The sequence below is a fragment of the Loxodonta africana genome, chromosome 1 (genome assembly GCF_030014295.1).
Source record: "Loxodonta africana isolate mLoxAfr1 chromosome 1, mLoxAfr1.hap2, whole genome shotgun sequence".
In the NCBI taxonomy this organism is placed as follows: Eukaryota; Metazoa; Chordata; class Mammalia; order Proboscidea; family Elephantidae; genus Loxodonta; species Loxodonta africana.
Window position 1 is genome coordinate 215,703,018 of NC_087342.1, and position 20,380 is coordinate 215,723,397.

At 37.0% G+C, this 20,380-nt stretch overlaps 1 protein-coding gene across 1 annotated transcript in view; it reads left to right on the plus strand.

The window, feature by feature from the left end:
* ADGB (androglobin) overlaps positions 1–20,380 on the plus strand; it is a 227,648-nt gene that overhangs the window by 74,550 nt on the left and 132,718 nt on the right. Inside the window, exons 10-12 of the mRNA XM_023550601.2 lie at positions 4,752–4,846; positions 11,443–11,617; positions 14,847–14,937. Of these exons, the coding sequence (XP_023406369.2) occupies positions 4,752–4,846; positions 11,443–11,617; positions 14,847–14,937 (361 nt within the window). The remainder of the gene's footprint in view (positions 1–4,751; positions 4,847–11,442; positions 11,618–14,846; positions 14,938–20,380) is intronic.

The window sequence follows — 20,380 nt, forward strand, 5'->3', positions numbered from 1 at the left end:
ATGCACAATATTTAGAGAAGGGTTAGAATTTTAACTATAAGGTTATGCTTTACTTAAAAAAAATTCTGAAACTTGAATTTTAATCTCTTTTCTCTCTTGAAGAGAAAATGTTTTTCTAAGATAAATCAAAGAAAGCTACCAAAAAGTTAAGTGGAATATAAGAAGGAAAGCATCAAGTTAATTTCAAATAACTAAACATGCCATCTAATCAATTTATGGTTATGTATTTATCCGGGAGTATTTATTGGACATTTATTATGTGCCCTGGGCATACATATATACACGGCTCTCATCCCATGGAACTTGTGATCTGGATTTAGAGAATGATCATAAACCAGTAACTGAATAAATAAGATACTTTCAAATAGCAATAAGTGCTCTGAAGAAAGTAACAGAGAATAATGTCATAAAGAGTGAACGGTGGAGGAGGAATGGGAGAATAGGGGGGCTGGGGAAGGTTTCATTGTGGAAGAAGATCTAGTCAGTCAGTCAACCCCAGGCTGCTCAGCTATCTTCAGACAGCTGAATTCTGAATGAGTAATTTATTTGAAAATATGCATAGTTTGAGCTTCCTGTGAAATTTACACCTATAGACAATGTTTTAGTAATTATGTACCCAGGAACTTTTATCAAAAAGTTGATTAATAATTTTCTTCACCAATATTGATACCATATGCTCTAAAATCAGGACCTTCTCACTCATCTACAGTCTAAACAATATTATTGTTGTCATTATTGTTGTTGTTGTTAAAATTATCATCATTACTGAAGCAAAGGTTATTGTTATTGTTCCTCTAAATATTTAGAATGATGAGCTTGAAGCTCTGCAAAGCCTATTCACACTTTCTTAATAACCAGGCAGTTAACCAAAATCTCCCTTTAACCATTAAGGAGGTGAGCTGTAGTTTCAGAGAACCTTGACATAATATATGCAAACTACTTCTCATAGTGCCCATAGCTAGAAAAAAATCAATAAATGCAAACTCTTCTTCATCTTTGTCTTCATCTTCTCTGTCATTATTATATGGCATGGAATGGCATGTTATCTATATCATATATGTAACTAATATGACATTATATGATCTTCCAGTGATTGTTTTTGCTAACAAAAAATACTCATTTGAGACCCATTCTCCATTCCTTCTGGGTAGGCCTTTCACCTTCATGCTTCTTTATCTCCCTTTTCTATATCATATTACTACCATTAATGTAATTTTCATTAGTAATTAGCAAAGAGAAATAAAAAAAGATAATATTACAATGAATCTAAGTACACAAATAAAATTGTTGATAAATTTTGTCATAAGGGATATTATCCATATCAGGGAAAATAATACAGTGATTGACTTTATGTTGATATTCAGTAATCATATAATAGAATTAGTGACGAATAGTAGAAAATATTAACCTTGCTGACTTTTCATCTTGGTTGCTTTTTTTTTTTTTAACTTTGTGCTAAGAGACTCAGTATTTTTGCTAATACGAGATTCTTGTTTTGAGCTATTTAGGACATATGATTGACACTGTCGTCTTACTCCTTCCTTTTCCTTATTAGAGAACCTTGATTCTGTCAGAAAGGCAATGCTCCCAGCTGCGAGTGAAATACTCATTTCTTTAATCTCCTTTACAGTCAGGTAAGGGTGGCCCCTTGCACCTGTTCTGGTAAAATCTATTTAAATGGATGTCTTCTGAAGGCTTCTGTATTTCCCAGTGGAAGGGCACAGATACAGCTGACATCCCTCTCACTCCCTCACCCCCACATCTTACTCTTGCCTTGAACATGGAGATAATCTTAGGCCTAGGAAGTGATTGTTAGAGAGAAACCAGCCAAATAGCACCCGTATCCATCTAACCTTATTGAGTAGCTGAGCCACCAGATCATCCATCAGTCTTCAGGCTGCTTGTTATATGTGACAAATAAACCATTATTTCTTTTGCTTGTTGTCAGTTGTGTTTTTTATTACAAGCGGACAAGCTTATTTCTAATCACTAGTCTTCTACAAACAATAATTTTGTGCTCAAGCAAACATTTTCAGCTATCACTTGTGTCAATAATTCTTTTCTAACATAAAGCCAATCAGAAGGCTAAAATCAATCATACTTTTAATGGCATTTTCCAGATGTGTTCCCAATAATATTTAGTCTTGGAGATATTATTAAGCATTACATCGAAAACTCAGTAAAGGATAGAAGACGGGAAGTAATGACTTTCTTTGGTTAAATGAGTCTGGCAATTCATTTTCTCTTAGCTATGGGACTTCTTTTGACCTTGGAACTTTTTATTTTTTTCTGTCCACGAAATATTTTGTAGTCTACTGTTATCTAAGACTTTGCTTTATTACTGTTATTCCTCCTAATCTGCCATTATGAGGGCTATAAAATGAGTTCTTAATGGTAGATTTCTAGTTACATGTTAATGATTCTTTCATATGAAAAGGTGGTGAACTGAACACACGATATTTTAGTTGTAGGTAATACAACCCATTCATATCCAATCCACTCTGTTAATTGCTTCACTAATACAATTATTTTTCTGTTTTAATTTAAACCACCTTCAAGTAAAGCCCAAAACTTAGATCAAGTGAATCATTCCCAAGTTCCTTATGGTATCCCGGCCATCTGTTTAATTTTTCTTCTTACTATATTTCCAGTTTTATTATCTATGAATGTTTAAAACGATTGTCTTTGTTTTCCCCCTGCCCGAAATCAAAGGGGTGTAAATTTAATGTCTGAAACTCTAGCACATTTTTACGAAAAGAACCTAATCCTTCTCAATAGCCAGACTCAGAGAAAGACCTTCACCCTACTTTTTGCCATCCCTTACCTTTCATAGATTCCTAAGGGGTAAAGGGTCAACTGGTTAATCTTGACCTGGAAGGGACTTGGAAAGATCATTTAATCTCTTTCCCTTTTATAGCGGAAAGTTCTACAGATAGATAGGAAACTGGTTTTTAAAATTCTATTTCAGTATTTATCATTTCTCACTGACAGGACCTTCTTCTACACAACTACTTGTCATCCCTGAGCTGAGGCCTTAAGACATTTCTGTACCTTTCTGTTGACTAGAGGAGTTATTGAAGGGCTTTGATTAGATTTACCAGTCAGCCAGTTAACTGGGGGACAGGGTGTCTGGTCCCTGCTAACAAGGACCACTCAACTCTGGTTCAGTGTAGGTACATCAGATTGTTTTATCTGTTGGTAGGGGTGGCAATAATTAATATTTACAGATGCCTTGCAAAGGATTTTTTTTCACATTCATTCTCTTTAAGATAAAGAATGATTTTTGTTGCAGCTTTGGGCTTGAGTTCATTGGTCAAATTTAAAAATTTACTACTTCATGCAAGGCACTTTTTGGACTAAACCAAAGTATTAACTCAACTTCTGCACACAAATGCCCTAAAGGTTAGTTGGGAAGACAGCATAAATAGACATAAGACAATAACTGTACAAACAAATGTATCCTAGGTAAATACCAGGTGCTCAAGATAAATAGTGTGGTTAATAAGAGATCGATGTGTGTCAGCGTTGTCCATGAAAAATGTACAAAGCTTAATATGTTTCCATAAATTTGGCATATTTCACATGTTGATTCATCTAGAGAGACTGGGGACTTATATCTGATTTATACTTTATGGCTCTAAGGTATTCTTCTATAAACGTATTGTCTAATAAGTTAAATGTAATTATTTGAATTTGTAAAGGTGTGAAAATAAAACTTTTTACATTAAAAGTAAAGAGAAGAGAGGAAAATAAATTGACTTCTATTGGTTTGACTAGAATCTTTACAGAACAAAATGATCCTGAATCAAATATATGATATTTTCACGCAAATAACACGAGCCTCCTGTGTTTGTTTGTTGGCAGTGCCCTCCTTCCATGAGGTATTTTCATAAGCTCGCTGTGCGGATCTATTTTACAGCAACATGTGGAAGGGGATTGGCACGCCAATGCTTGTGAGAGTGTCTCACAGGGGCCAGGGTGTGGTAGTAATTTCAGGGATGTGAAATAACACGTGAACAGTGAATACACAGATAAGTGATACTCCAAAGCAACTTCTATAAGGGTTAGACATTCCAGACTAAATTATTTATGTTTTCATTTGTCATAGACGAATTCATTTGTTTATGTTTTATTTCATTCTGAAATGTTGTAGAAACTTTTGGGCCTTAAGTTCAAAATAGAACCAAGATTCTATCTATGAAAGCCATGAAATGTTTCAATTTTAAAACCGTTCCCTTTGGACAGACTCATTTTTGGACCCTTCTACATTACAATGACCTAGAGAAAGTTTATGCGATAACTTTTTACAGTGACGTAAACGAAGACTCCCTGCATGGTGCAAATGGTTAAGCACTTGACTACTAGCTGAAAGGTTGGCAGTTCGAACCCACCCAGAGGCACCTCAGGAGATAGACCTGGCAATCTGCTTCTGAAAGGTCCCAGCCTTGCAAACCCTATGAAGCAGTTCTACTCTGTAAATGTGCGGTTGCAATGAGTCGGAATCTGCTTGATGGCAGCTCACAACGAGAAGTAATTAAATGGTACTTTTACAAAGGTAAAACTAGATAGCCATTCTACAAAATAGGTGCAAATCTGAGACTTAACAGTTGGTTAAATTCATTTAGAACCATTTACCAGCTTTTCACCAGCAATGATAAGTTCATGAAGAAATTTGAATACTCTGGGGTGACCTATTGATAGACCCATTTTGACGAGAATTTTCATGATACAATATGTGTTTGGTTTTACAGGTTCTTCGGCAATACAGTCCCCTCACATGGTTGTGTACGCTACCTTTACTCCTCTCTATTTGTTTGAAAAGAAGATCTTTTCATTAGAGAAGATGGTAAGCAGTCAAGACCAGGAAATGCGTTATCATTTATGGCCTCTCTCTCTAACTCTGTGTGTGTGTGTGTGTGTGTGCGCACACACGCATGTGTGTTATTATTCGATATGGTAGCAGGAACACCAGAATTTAATTAAAATTCAATCCCTGGATTCAGCCTCCTTATCTTTAAGGCACTTAACCTAAGGGACCTGACACATATACAAAATCATCTTAGATGGTGGCAATAGTTTAGAACAAAGCAAGAACGCAGTCACATTTATTGTTATAGATTCCTTCCATTATAAGAAAAAGAAAAAGACAAAAGGCGTAGAAATTATATATTTCAGTGAGAGTCATGTAAATCATTCCTAGATAATAATAGATCTCCTTCCTATAAGCAAGCCATACATACTTTCTTAAAACCAAACCCATTGCCGTCGTTTTGATTCTGACCCATAGTGACTCTATAGGACATAACTGAACTGTCCCATAGGGTTTCCAAGGAGCAGCTGGTGGATTTGAACTGTTGACCTTTTGGTTAGCAGCCAAGCTCTTAACCACTATGCCACCAAGGCTCCTTTCTTAAGATGATTTAAACGAATTTGCAGCCAGGCCTGGTGAGCCATTGCTATGACCTTCCTTATGTCTTAAAATAATGCAAGCAAAAATGCTAATTGCTTTTTTCCTTAAAAACTTAACAAATTACGTAAAATTTATAAAGTATTGTCAAAGGGAATAAATTTAAAATATTCATAATATAAATACCTAGATATAGGCACTGTTAACATTTTGACATCTGTCCTTTGGTTTCTCTTCTATGCATATATTCTGTGTTTGTATGTGCGTCCTATATTTTAGAGTGGAATTATATTTCATGTCCTATTTGGAAACCAGCTTTTTCACTTTATAGTGCATCATTGACATGTTTCCATGATGCTATTTGGTAATATTTAGTGGGTTACATACCTATTGCCATTGGGTCAATTCTGACTGATAGTGACCCTATAGGTTGGAGTAGAACTGCCCCATAGAGTTTCCAAGGGGCGCCTGGTGGATTTGAACTGCTAGCCTCTTTGGTTAGCAGCCGTAGCTCTTAACCACTGCACCACCAGGGTTTCCAGTGGGTACATAAAAAAAAAAATAGTATGTATGAATTTCCCAAGATTTTTTAAGCTGTCTTGTGTTCTTGAACAGGAAGATCATTTTTCTCCTTCCCTTATAAAGGGTAAAGCCTACCAGATTACAGTCTACTTAGACGAACACCCTATCACATTTGGGTTTATTAAATCCTATCCCTGTTTTGGAACTCGTAGACGTCTAGCACATTATTATTATTAAGATTCCGTATGTTCTGAAGTTGCTATGTTAAAGCATGAAAGGACAAGATGATGTGGTGCTATGATTCAATACACATGTCCATTTTGCTCGTTAGAAACAGGTAATTTTAAAAAATTGAGTGGACATTAGGTTGAAATGTAAATATCCCAGTGTTGTCCTTTCTTTGGTACCTTGCATTTCTCTTCTCCATGATTTACCTGAGGGCCTGTTTCAGGTACTCTTCTAAATCCTTCCTTCCCCTAACTCTAATCCAAGGAACTCTGAGGTCTTTTAACAAAGTTTCTTAACATTTTATTACTATTATTAAAGCATTACTTTGCATGATTCAGAAGCATTGTGCAGTATGTTGAAAATAAAATGCAGTATGAGAAATTGTCTTAAATATTTTAAATCAAAGTAGTACTTTTGTGAATTATTCAAACTCTACAGTAGGTGCTAATAACATACTTTGTTATTTGGGGCTGTACTTTACATTTTCAAAAATGCTTTAAGTCATTTTATTTTCTAATGAAACTCAGATCAAAAAAGAAACTAAAGTACACTGAAACTTTGGTTGTAATCATGAGAAAGAATTGAGATATGTAGACCAAATTTTATGAATAGTAATTGCCTAGAACTTATTCAGCTTATAAATACTACTTTCAGTATGACTCCAATTTTTTATTTTTAAATGTAATTTTTATAGTTAGACACTTTTTTTTTTTTTTTTAATGCCATACTGAGGCATTATCTTAAAGAATAACATCCAGAAATTCTCTCTCAAGTTTCTATTGAGTGGATTCCTTTCAAAGTTGGAACTTTCAAGACTCGCTGGAGCTTCTAGAATTTGACAGGGTTAAAGTTGTAGGAAAAAAGGCTTAAGACTTTAGATCATCTATGTTTTTTTTTTTTTTAAGCCACTATAAGGCAGAATGCCAGAAGTTTCTGAATGTTTTTCTTTAAGTTGCTAAAATCCACAGTATCCTGAAAAGAGAAAATAACAGTTTCCTCTTGTTTTTCATTATCTAGTGTAAAGGCTAGTTTTATGTTTTAGCACTGAATCACATTTCTTTTTATTTTTAATATTTATAAGATTCTTTCAGATGGTGCTGCTGGACTCAATAGTGCAATGACTGATTAACTCCTCACAATATTCCCCGGGCCTCAGGAAGAACTATCCTATCTCATTGGTTGTTGTTGTTCTTTTGTGCCTCAGAAAAGAACAAATTGAGCTGCACAGATACAGAGCCACAAGAGTAAGCCAGGTTCTAGTTGGGGCAATCATTTGAAATAGTCTGATAGGTGGGTTCTGGTTCTAATTTAAATGACTGCTTTACAGATATATAGTTTGAATCATTGCAATTCGTGTAGAAACCAGTGGTACAAAATCATTGGGATGAAAAATACTTTCCAGCAAAACTGATTTTAATGTAGATAATATTTCATTTTAAATGTCATCGTAAGCTGTCAAAGTCAGCATTTGGCTATAGAATATGTTACTTTATCTCCAACATACTTTTTGAATTTCTTCTGTCATATTTCAGCTATCATTCGGTAACTGAAGTCCTGTTTAAATATTATTCTGAATTATTCCAAAGCAGAGTGGCCTCAGGATATCTGAACACTCAAATATGGGAAACATCTACCTGGGCGGCACCTTGATTTGGCAGGATACAAGACAGCCATTATCCCCTGTACTTCTATGAATGCCACCATTGTCCTAGCTATTCATGGGGATTTCCTGTGGAGGAACCCACTCTTGGAGGGATGAGGGCATATAAACAGCATGCAGAGCAACCACTAATCATCCCATTGATCTGGAAATTTTTTAAATGCTAGGTAGCAATTGCTTGTTCTTGTTGTCACCCAACCCATAACCCAGTGCTGAGTGCCCTCAAATCAGTTCCAACTCACAGCAACCCTATGTACAACAGAACGAATCACTGCCTGGTCCTGCACCATCATCAAAATTGTTATGCTTGAGCCTATTGTTGCAGCCACTGTGTCAATCCCTCTCATAAGAGATTTTCTCTTTTTGCTGACCCTCCACTTCAAAAGCATGATGTCCTTCTCCCGATAACATGATCCTTCCTGATAACATGTCCAAAGTTTGTGAGATGAAATCTTGTCATCCTTGCTTCTAAGGAGCATTCTGGCTGTGCTTCTTTCAGGACAGATTTGTTTGTTCTTCTGGAAGTCCATGGTATATTCAATATTCTTCACCAGCACCATAATTTGAGGGCATCAGTTCTTTGGTCTTCCTTATTCATCGTCCGGCTTTCACGTGCATATAAGACCATTGAAAACACCATGGCTTGGGGCAGGTGCACCTAAGTCCTTAAAGTGACATCTTTGCTTTTTAATGCTTTAAAGAGGTCTTTTGCAGCGGATTTGCCCAATGCAATGTGTCCTTTGATTTCTTGACTGATGTTCCATGGGCATCGTTCATGGATCCAAGTAAAATGAAATCCTTGACAACGTCAATATTCTCTCCATTTATCATGTTGTTGCTTATCGGTCCACTTGCAAGGATTTTTGTTTTCTTTAGGTTGAGGTGTAATCCATAGTGAAGTCTGTGGTCTTTGATCTTCATCAGTAAGTGCTTCAAGTCGTCTTCTCTTTCAGCAAGCAAGAATTTGTCATCTGTATAACGCAAGTTGTTAATAAGTCTTCCTCCAGTCCTGATGTCTTGCTCTTCTTCGTATAATCCAGCTTCTTGAATTATTTGCTCAGCATACAGATTGAATAAGTATGGTGAAAGAATACAACCCTGACTTTAAACCATGCAGTATGCGCTTGTTCTGTTCTAACAACTGCTTCTTGGTCTATGTACTTGGTCTGTGTTCATGAGCAGAGTTAACTTAAACAAACAAACAAACATTGCCGTTGAGTAGATTCCAACCCATAGTGACCCTATAGGATGGAATAGAACTGCCCCATAGGGTTTCCAAGAAGCGGCTGGTGGATTCAAACTGCTGACCTTTCACTTAGCAGCTGTAGCTCGCCGTAGATCTTAACCACTGTGCCACCAGGGCTCCGAGAACAATTAAGTGTTTTGGAATTCCCATTCTTTACAATGTTATCCATAATTTGTTAGGAGCCACACAATTGAATGCCTTTGCATAGTTAGTAAAACACAAGTAAGCATCTTTCTGGTATTCCTTGATTTCAGCAAAGATCAGGGTGACATCAGCAATAATACCCGTCATTACACATCCTCTTCTGAACCCAGCTTGAATGTCTGGCAGTTCCCTGTCATACTGCTACGACCACTTTTGAATGATCTTCAGCAAAACTTTACTGGTGTGTGATATTAATGATAAATAATGCTGTTTGCTAATTTCCACATTCTGTTGGATCACCTTTCTTGGAATGAGTACAAACATGGGTCTCTTCCAGGCGGTCGATGAAGTAGCTGTCTTCCAGATTTCTTGGCATAGATGAGTTAGCTCTTCGAGCACTGCATCCATTTGTTGAAACATCTCAACTGGTATTCCGTCATTTCCTGGAGCCTTGTTTTTTGCCAGTGCCTTCAGTGCAGCTGAGACTTCTTCCTTCACTAACACTGGTTCCTGATCATATGCGTTCTCCTGAAATGGTTGACTATCAACCAGTTCTTTTTGGTACAGTGACTCTGTATATCCCTTCCATCTATTTTTAATGCTTCCTGTGTTGTTTACTATTTTCCCCATAGAATCCTTCAATATTGCAACTTGAAGCTTGAATTTTTTCTTCAGTCCTTTCAAGCTTAAGATATGCTGAGCGTATCCCTCCCTTTTGGTTGTCTATCTCCAGGTCTTTGCACATTTCATTATAATACTTTACTTTGTGTTCTCGAGCTGCCCTTCCAAATCCGTTCCGCTATTTTACTTCATCATTTCTTCTATTTGCTTTAGCTACTCTACATTCAAGGGCAAGTTTCAGCGTCTCTTCTGACATCCATTTTTGTCTTTTCTGTCTTTTTAATGACCTCTTGCTTTCTTCATATGTGATATCCTTGATGTCATTCCACAACTTCTCTGGTCTTTGCTTAGTAGTGTTCAAAGCATCGAATCTATTCTTGAGATGGTTTCTAAATTCAGGTGGGATATACTCAAGGTCATACATTGGCTTTTGTGGACTTGTTCTTATTTTCTTCAACTTCAACTTGAACTTCCATATGAGCAGTTGATAGATGGTCTGTTCTGCAGTCAGCCCCTGAGCTTGTTCTGACTGATGATACTGTGCTTTTCCATTGTCTCTTTCCACAAATGTAGTCCATTTGATTCCTGTGTTTTCCATCTGGCGAGGTCCATGTATATAGTGGCCATTTAATTTGTTGAAAAAAGGTATTTGCAATGAAGAAGTCGTCGGTCTTGCAAAATTTTATCATGTAATCTCCAGAGTCGTTTCTATCATCAAGGCCATATTTTCCAACTACCTGTCCTTCTTCTTTGCTTCCAAGTTTTGTGTTCCAATTGCCAATAATTATCAATGCATCTTGATTGCATGTTTGATCAATTTCAGACTGCAGCAGTTGGTAAAATCTTCAATTTCTTCATCTTTGGACTTAGAAGTTGGTGCTTAAATTTGAATAATAGTCTATTAACTGGCCTTCCTTGTAGGCGTGTGGATATTATCCTATTACCGACAGGGTTGTACTTCAGGATAGGTCTTGAAATGTTCTTTTTGACGATCAACACGATGTCATTCCTCTTCAAGTTGTCATTCCTGGCATAGTAGACCATATGATTGTCCAATTCAAAATGGCCAATACCATTCTATTTCAGCTCGCTAATGCCTAGAATATTGATGTTTATGGATTCCATTTCGTTTTTGATGACTTCCAATTTTCCTAGATTCATACTTCATGCAGTCCATGTTCTGATAATTTGAAAAACAAACAAAAAACAAAGCAAAATGAATAAAAAATAACCCACAACTTTACATATTAAGCACTTTTTCAAAGCTTTAGCCTATAAAAATAATGATTGCCTAATTTCAGACCAAAACTGATGTGCTAAAATGTGCAATCTCATAGAATCTTAAACTCTTAGAACTGAAAAGTGTTATGTAGTTCCACCCTATGATTTAACAAATAAGGGAATGGGGCTCAGAACAATTAAAAGATGTAAAGAAATACAAATGGTAATAGTGTTTATGTTAAAGGAAGTTGAAATATGGGTAGTTTTTTTTTTTTTTTTCTTATTGTGACTCTATCTCTGTACTGGTGATAGTATTTTATAATGACAAAAGTATTATTTTAAATTCATAAGACAATTATAAGCACCCTTTTCAATCTGCCTTCTAACTTTTAGGCAGATTCTGCTGAGAAGCTTAGAGAGTATGGACTGTCCCATATCTGTAGCCATCCTGTGCTGGTAACTAGAACTAGGTCTTGTCCTCTTGTACCACCACCAAAACCGCCTCCCGTACCTCCCTGGAGGCTCATTCGTCAAAAAAAGGAAACTGTTGTGACAGATGAAGCCCAAGGTATGGTTCATGTTGTCTTAATAAACGCTTTCTAATTAACCATTTCTCTATGTAAAAGTCTAATTGTTTCATTTGGGATGAAAAATGTCTATCAAGGTAAACCACCCAATACTATACCTAAACTTATATTTGATTTTATGTCCAAATTTTATGTTGTTAAAAGATCACAACATCTCAGAAGCCTAGCAGGTTTTGTTCGCGTCTAAACGGACCAGATTTATATCAAGCTCATTCTTTTGATAAAGATTACCTGTTACCATCAAGTGGATTCCAACTCATAGTGACCCTATAGGACAGAGTTGAACTGCTCCATGGGGTTTCCAAGGAGCACCTGGTAGATTCTAACTGCCAGCCAAACTCTTAACCACTACGCCACCAGGGCTCCTCGTGAAGATTACAACCTTGAAAACCCTATGGGGCAGTTCTATTCTGTGCTACAGGGTCCCTGTGAGTTGGGATCCACTTGCTGGCAACAGGTTTATTACAGGAATAGAACATCTGCCTAAAACCGGCTCCTGTGTTAAATATTGTCATTTAGCCATTTAATGGGTGGCATTTGACCTCAGAAATGATCAGGTTCACATGGGTGAAGGATGGGATGCAGAGGGGGAGATTTTTCCACCTTGCCCTTTTGCTCACAATTCATTACTAAATTGTTCCCCAGTCATGTCTAAATCCCCATTCTTTAAGTCTTCATCCTTACTCCTTTTTTTCTTAAGTATCAAGTTTGAAGGGAAGAAGGACCAAAGTGGAAGGAAATGAAGATCATAAATGAAGAATCAGAGTGAAATGAAGGGAGGGGATTTATGAAAAGAAAAGATAATTAAAAGATTAAGGCATAGCAGAATAAGTCATAATTTGGGTACGTGTTCAATATTTATAGGTATGGAATGTGTGTATGTGTGGTGTTTGTATATGTACCTGATTTGGAGACCTTGGGTTTCACAGTTAAGCACTCAAAAAGTAGGTGGTTCCAATCTACTAGAGGCACCTCATAAGAAAGACCTGGTGCTCTACTTCTAAAAGATCTAAAGAACACTGCTTTAATCTGAAACATACGGGGTTGCATTGAGTCAGAAGCCACTCAGTGGGTGGCAACTGGTAATATCTGATCCTCATTTTAAGATCTTTAGATTGTTATCTTTGTTACAAAACAGTTTTATTATTACTTTTTTGTGCTTATTGTCTTGCTTTTACATTTTTTTCCCTCTGTCTTTTCTAATGCCTCTTTATTTTCTAATCCTGTTATTTCAGTAACACTACGTCATGTTCTAGAGGTTATTGCATTATGGGCTACATTCACATGTCTGTCACCTAAATGAACCATGGTCATACATAGTACTAGCTCACTGGAGGCATTGCTGCTAAGCTTATAAATATAAGTGGTTGATCCCATGAACCGTGGCTTGAACCCCTATTGGTGGTGAGGATGCCTTTGAAGTTGCTGTGGCTCCAGCTACCATTGCAAATGTTAATGCTTCATTGCAGGTGATGATCTCAATGACAAATGTCCACTACAGTGAAAAGCTCAGTGGTAGTCAGGATCCTAAAACTGCAATAGCCACACAGATGGGAATATTTACCTGTCCCTGGCCTCCTACTTCCTACCATAATTTATACATTTTTAAAATATAAATAACAACTGTTAACCATGTAATTTTCCTCACATTTGCTTTCTGCCTACATTGATACAGCCCGTACAGCTGGTAGCAAAGATTTCTCTTGCACGATATGTTTTATCTTTGCCAGAAAAGAACAAAGATTAAAGAAAATTGTCTGGTCTGGATGGAGAGGAGATGATCAATACTTAGCTTTTTGTTTTTGTTTTTAGGCTCAATCTGCCTTTTTTCCTCCCCCTTAATTATTTCAGTCATTTTCCTACATTCCTTGAATTTCTGCAATGGGATGCTGGTGCCAACAATGTGCACCTACTACTTTGGGCTACAGCAATTTCCTAGTCTCCCTCCTTCTCTTCCTTTCTCCCTCCCTCCCTTTCCTCTCTCCCTCTCCCTTCTTTCCTCACTGTCCCTCCCTTCCTTCCTTAGTTCCTTCTTCTCTCCCTCTCTCCCTCCTCCCTTCCTTCATTCATCCCCACCTTCTTTCCTTTCTTCTTGTTCTTTTTTCGTTTTTTTTGAACCAAAGGTCAGCATCCACATGATGACACTTAAAAGGAAAAAAAGAAATCCTTTACTTTCAAATGCTATATTTCAGCAAAATGCTTGGAGCCACACTTAAAACAGCTGTTTATTCAAAGCAGTAAGGAACAGCAGAATGAAAGGAAAAATACTGAACATGGAGATTTCTCCTGATTTTTCTACTGATTGTTGTGTGATTATGTGTAAGCAACCTGTCTGTTGTAAACTGGGGAAGTCAATCTAATGATTGGTGGGATTCCATAGTGGGATCCCACTTAGATCCTTCCCACATAATTGCCTGTCTTCTCTCTGTAGACTTTAACATTGAAAGTGAAAAGTAACAGAAAATGGGGAGGGGGGTCATTTAAGAGGATAGCATAAAACAAGCACAGAAAAATCTTGGTATTGTGTCATAGTCTCATTTTTTTTTGCTCTGATGGCCATCCTTTCCACGGTTGCAGGAGCTTCTGTTAAAACAGTTATCCCTGGTGTTTGCTTTCGGTGCTCACCATGTTAATGCCTTTGCCTTGCCTCTTATCCATGGAAGAGTCCTGACTTCTAGATCAGCTTCAGACTTCTTTAAGAGTATCCCCAACTCCTTTCTTGAGCTGTTGCTCTCTTTTCCACACATGACCTTACCTCTGTTGCATTTCCTGTTTCTCCACTTTTATCTCTGTTATTAGTTCATACTTCCTCTTACCTTGAGCAGTTGTATTATAGAGGTTAACTAAGAGAATACAGATTTTTAGAAGATATTTTTTATACAAAGCCATTCCCGTACTTGAAGTAGCAGCAAATGACAAGTAACAACTCTAGAGGACATTACTAACCGTCTTCCTTGAGACTTGTTTCACCTTGTATTCTGGAAAGCAAGGAAAGAGTAGACAAAAGAAATCAAATATCCCATGATCTATAAAGCTCCTTCAATAAGCCTTATGTATCCTAGTCCATTCCTATTTAACTCTATTGTAATTTGCTTGGTAAATACTTAATTTAATCAATACTGCATTAAACATAAATTCTGCATGTCATTCTAGAAGATTTAAAAAAAAAAAAAAAGATGTACATCACACTTCTTAATTCCTTCTTTTTAGAACCAATAGTGAAGAAACCCGAACAGTTTCTTGAGATTTCAAGTCCCTTTTTGAATTATAGAATGAATCCTTTTACAATTCCAACAGAAACGTAAGTATAGAACATTCTTTCCCACAAATGCATCTGGTGAACAGATCAACTGTCTTATGATTTTTTTGTGGTTAAAAATAACACTTAAGTGAGAGCATTTCAGAAGAATATTAATTTAAGAAAAAGGCCAAATGTATGTATAAAACATATTAAAAAATATTTTCCTTGATTATGTATAGCTTATGGTTTCATTAATTTAATAGACATTTTTTTGCTCGTCTTTTACGTGTAAGGCACCATGTTTCGCATGAAGCTAGAAAGATAACCCGCTTGCCTTGCTTTTCTGTATATCAATTTCTGGAGGAAGCTAGATGTATAGGTAAATAATTACATATGTGGTAATTACCATTCAAAGATATATCTCAAATTCTGTGGTTGTACATCAGAGAACCTAATCTGCAGAAATAATTGTTGCCATTAAGTGGCATCAAGCCATTTTTGACTCAGTGACCCCATGACAGAGTAGAACTGCCCCATAGGGTTTCCTAAGCTATAGTCTTTATGGAAGCAGATCCCCAGGTCTTTCTCCCACAGAGCCACTGAGTGAGTTGGAACCACCAACCTTTGAGTTAGCAGCTGAATTCCTGACCGCTGCACCATCAGGGCTCCTTGCAGAAATAATTAGAACCCTGAATATTCGAGTCCTGGTTTCAGGGATTGTGCAGGAAGTGGAAGAATTTGCTGTCAGCATGTGGTACAGAGTGTGGTATTCTCGTTCAGGATGCCAAGGTTCATCATCTTCCTGGTGGCCATAAGCCTACCCATTGCTTGAGGTCCTGCCTCCATCACCTAAAGAAAGTCTTCATATTATTAAAGGGTCACACTGCAGACTGTATATTGGAGACTGTCTCCTGAGGGCAATGCTGGAATCAGCTGCTATGAAAGTGATTGAATAGACTTAGCTCACCTGCCCTTTCATTCATTTCTTGCCCAGGGCTTCAGGCTGGTTTGTTCCAGTTTGGACCCCTGCTGAGAATTTGCATTTCTACTCCAGATATACTGAATCAGAATCTATATTTTAACAAGATTCCTGGGTGATTCTTATGTATAACTGCCTGGGAACAAACAGGTGGAAGCTCTGTTCTTGCTACACTGCCCATAGCCCATGCCTTCCCCTAACCTCTGTGGCCTTTGATTTAGGATTCATTGGAGAGGCTTCTGGGTAATCTCACCTATTTGGGTGCCCTCTTTGCTGATCTAAGGGGTTTGTGAGTTTTTCTGTTCTGCTGAGTTTTACCATCAATCTGTTCTCATCTGTCTTCCAGGAATAAGTCACTGTTCTGATCTGCTAGGGAGACTCCTATTTTACCAGTTCTGTATGATTTTGCTTTTATTTTTATTATTTCTTCTGCAGCCTCAATGGGATTGTGGGAGGGTGAAGAGGGACACATTTGTACTCAGCCTATTATCTTCAACTGAAGGCACGTCTCTAGTTGTGATGTCCTGCTTCTGCTGCCCTGTCATTTACACTTCATCTCCCATGGCTGTTCTCTTTGTTCCTTATCCACTTAGACCCAGAACTCAGTCATTTTACCTTGATTTCCCTCCATTGCCCATTCCTCAAAAACAAACAAATAAACCCAAACAACAAGTATGTACAGGAAATTTTTCTGAAGGTTTGATGGAAAAAAAAAAATGGGTAGGTTGAGAAAGGTGTTATATTTTGGTCATATCTGAGCAATTCAAATAATTAAATGAGAATATTAGATACTCTTAAAATCATTCAGCCACTCTACCATTGGGGATTCCCACCTACCACTATTATTCTTAAACTCCAAGCTTATCACTATGTTGGGCAGTCTCTTCTCTCCCTTCTGGAGGCCCCTTGCCATTCCTCCCTCCTGTTATTGTTCTTATTCAGAGAGCAGGCTACCCCACCACGTTTGGTTTGTTGCTGCCTCCTCACAGACTATGTCCACAAAGCCTCGCTACACGTACCCCTGTATCTAATGGGGTCTGACACGATGTTTCCTAAATGAGTGTAGTTCTTACCGTTAGAGGAACAACCTTTGAGCCTGTTAAAATAATACGTTACAGTTTTTTATTTCTTTCTACATGACAGATCTTTAAATATTTGACAACCATTACATTCCTTACTCCATTCTTTACTTCCTGTTAAGTTTCTGGATATGAAAAAGAATATTATGTGTGTTATTTTCCATTCCCACTATTCAAGTTATAAAAGCAAAAGAAATTTCCTTTTTTATTAAAGTCACTATGAATCAGGTTGTCTGTCACTTGGTGCACAGTCTTAATGGATAGTGCACTATAGTATAATGAAGTGCAGTGTTATCATCATTGTTATTAATATAATAGCAAATCATTTGGTCAAATGTATGTTATGTTAACCACTTGTGATGAAAATATGCATATATTAAACAATGTGTCTTATTTTTAAAAAGAGCATACTCAAAGGCTTTCTTGATGCTTGATGAATCACATTCAACATTATTGTTATACTGTTTCCTTATGCCACAAGAGTCTTGGTGGGGCGGGGGGGGGGTCTTTGAGGAACAACAATTACCCTAACATTCAATGGCCCCAGACTACTGGGATTTTCTGGGTTTTGTTTGGAGGCAGTTCCCTGGGTTACGAATGAGATCTGTTCCTAAGTGTGTCTTTAAGAATTTGTAGGTAAATCAGAACAGTGCATATGGTCCTTATTTAGCCTTACCTTAGCACTAAAAAAGGAGCTCTGGTGGCGTAATGGTTAAGAGCTCGGCTGCTAACTAAAAACAAATGTCGGAAGTTCAAATCCACTAGCCACTTCTTGGAAACCCTATGGGGCAGTTCTACTCTGTTGTAAAAGGTCTCTGTGAGTTGGAATAGACTCCCCAGCAACGAGTCTGGTTTGCTTTTTTAAGTGCAAGAGAACGCTTTTCAATGATTTAAAAGCTGCACGTACAGCAAGTGAGGGCGATTGTGACGAAGAAGTTGTTGCAAGTATGGTTTGGTTCAATTTTTTAAAAGTGAGGGCAAATTTATACTACATTAAAGGGCACTAAAGAGTTGTCCTTCAGTTGGACATTTGTAACCTGGGGACTTACTATATTCGATTGGTTTAGTTGTAGTTTTACTTTCATATTACTAATGACTTCTTTATCAATTCTCAATACTGTCTGTCTCTAATAGTCCTACCTCTTCCAAATTTGCCACTGATTTGCTGGGTTCAATGAAAACATCACCAGAATTTTAGAATAAGTTAACATCATCTTGTACGTACTTACAATAAGGCCCTTACGGTTTAGCACTGTGCCTATACTATAACACTTTGATAGTACCTTTTTGGGGTAATGCTATTCAGCTGTATGGATCCCCTTATAATGGAGGCAGCTTTGCTCTTCCCCGAAGCATGCTGGGGATGAACTCGGGCTAAGGTACAAGGCTGGGAGTGGCATGACTGGGTCAGCGGCCAAGGCTGAGGGACACCTTATTGACAAAAGAAAAATATCTAGGCCTGAACGTGTAGTACCTGGAAGTGCTGGCCATCCAGGGACTTAGAATAAAAACAAATAAGGCTTAGCCCCAGCTGGAACTGTATATAAGCTTGTGTCCCTTGCTAGGTGGTAGTGGAACGCTACTCTTGTCCAGCCACTGCCCTGGACTGTCCTGGAAGTAATTTCCCTAAATAAACCATACATCCTAATCACTGGTTTCAGAGTCTTTCTTTGGTCTCTTGGCTATGCTGCAGACCCTGGGTCTAGATGCCCGTGGATTATCCTATAATAGGCACTCAGTAAATATTGAGTTGAAAATATTTTGAGGCATCTAAGTTATTCAGGATTTTTTATTATACTTTGTCCAATATGTAGCTACTTGGCACATGTGGCTATTTAAATTTAATTTTAGGTTAATTAGAATTAAATAAAATTAAAAATTTAGTTCCTGAGTTGCACTAGCCACATTTCAAGTTCTCAGCAGTCAAATGTTCTAAGTGAACATTTGCATCATTGCATAAAGGTCTCCTTAGCTATTTGAAAGGAGTGAATAAATGACCTTTCTATTATTATAGTGTTTTATTATTATAGCACTATTATTACATTATTTTCACTTATATTTCTTTTTTATATATTAAAATGAGACAAGAGAACCCATTCAATTTACCTCGCCCTGCTGAAAAGAATCTGTTGAATTTAACTGTCCTAATGTGATTGTTTTTTTTTTTTTTTTTTCAATGTGATTGTTAAAGCATTTCAAACTTTTAAGTGAGTTTTATTTCATAAATGTAACTTTTTGCTTTGGTGACAAATGTACTAAAGTTTGTGTCAGTGCAGTGATTACAGTAAAATAATTTATCCTAAGTTCTGTGTCACAGTAATACTTATTATAAGATAAATTTTGAATTGGTTAAAATATGGTCTAAATAGAATGGCCTTTTAAAAATAGATATTCAGTACATCTTCCCAGTCCCAGGGATGTCTAAATAAAGGATCAGAAGGATATAGAGGCTTTACTAGCAATGACACTGCTATTTTTGTGAGGGAAAAACTTCTTATAATCAATGAAGATTGTGATTGAAAAAGTAAAGATACATGAAAACATTATATGTTAAATAAAGACACTGCCTTAGTTATCCAGTGCTGCTATAACAGAAATACCATAAGTACATGGCTTTAACAAACAGAAGTTTATTCTTTCAGTCTAGGAGGCTAGACATCTGAATTCTGGGTGCCAGCTACAGGGAAAGGCTTCTCTGTCAGTTCTGAGGAAAGGTCCTTGTCTTCAATCTTCCCCTGGCCTGGGAGTGTCTCAGTGCAGGGACTCCAGGTCCAAAGGATGTGTTATTCTCCTGGCTCTTTTTTCTTGGTGATATGAGGTCCCTCTGCCTCTCTGCTTGCTTCTCTCTTTTATATCTGGAAAGAGATTACTTATAACACAACCTGATCTTGTAGATTGAGTCCTGCCTCATTAACAGAACTGGCCCTACTTCCACCTCTTTAACATCATAGAGGTAGGATTTACAACACATGGGAAAATCACATCAGATGACAAAATGGTGGATAATCACACAATACTCGGCATCAGGGACTAGCCAAGTTGATACACATTTTTTAGGGTGACACAATTCAATCCATGACAGATACTATTGAAAATTACCCTCCCTTCCCACCCTTAAATTGTTTGTTTTATTGCTTTGTTGTCACAGCTGTTAACATGATATTTCTAATAGTAGTTGATAAGATCAGAATGAAAACTGGGTGAGAGATCAGACTTAGAGATATAGATTTGGTAATTGAATCAAGATAGAAGAGAATCAGAGAGACTTGATTTATTTAATATTTCAAATTATTTCAGGAAGTATTTTTTTTTCTCATCTCTAGTATTTATGCTGACTGACAAAATATGACTATTCATAGCTTTGGCTACTGTTTTATAACAACAAAGTATTTGGTTTTACTTAAACATTTATATTGATGAATATTTTTGGTTATTATCTGCTAAT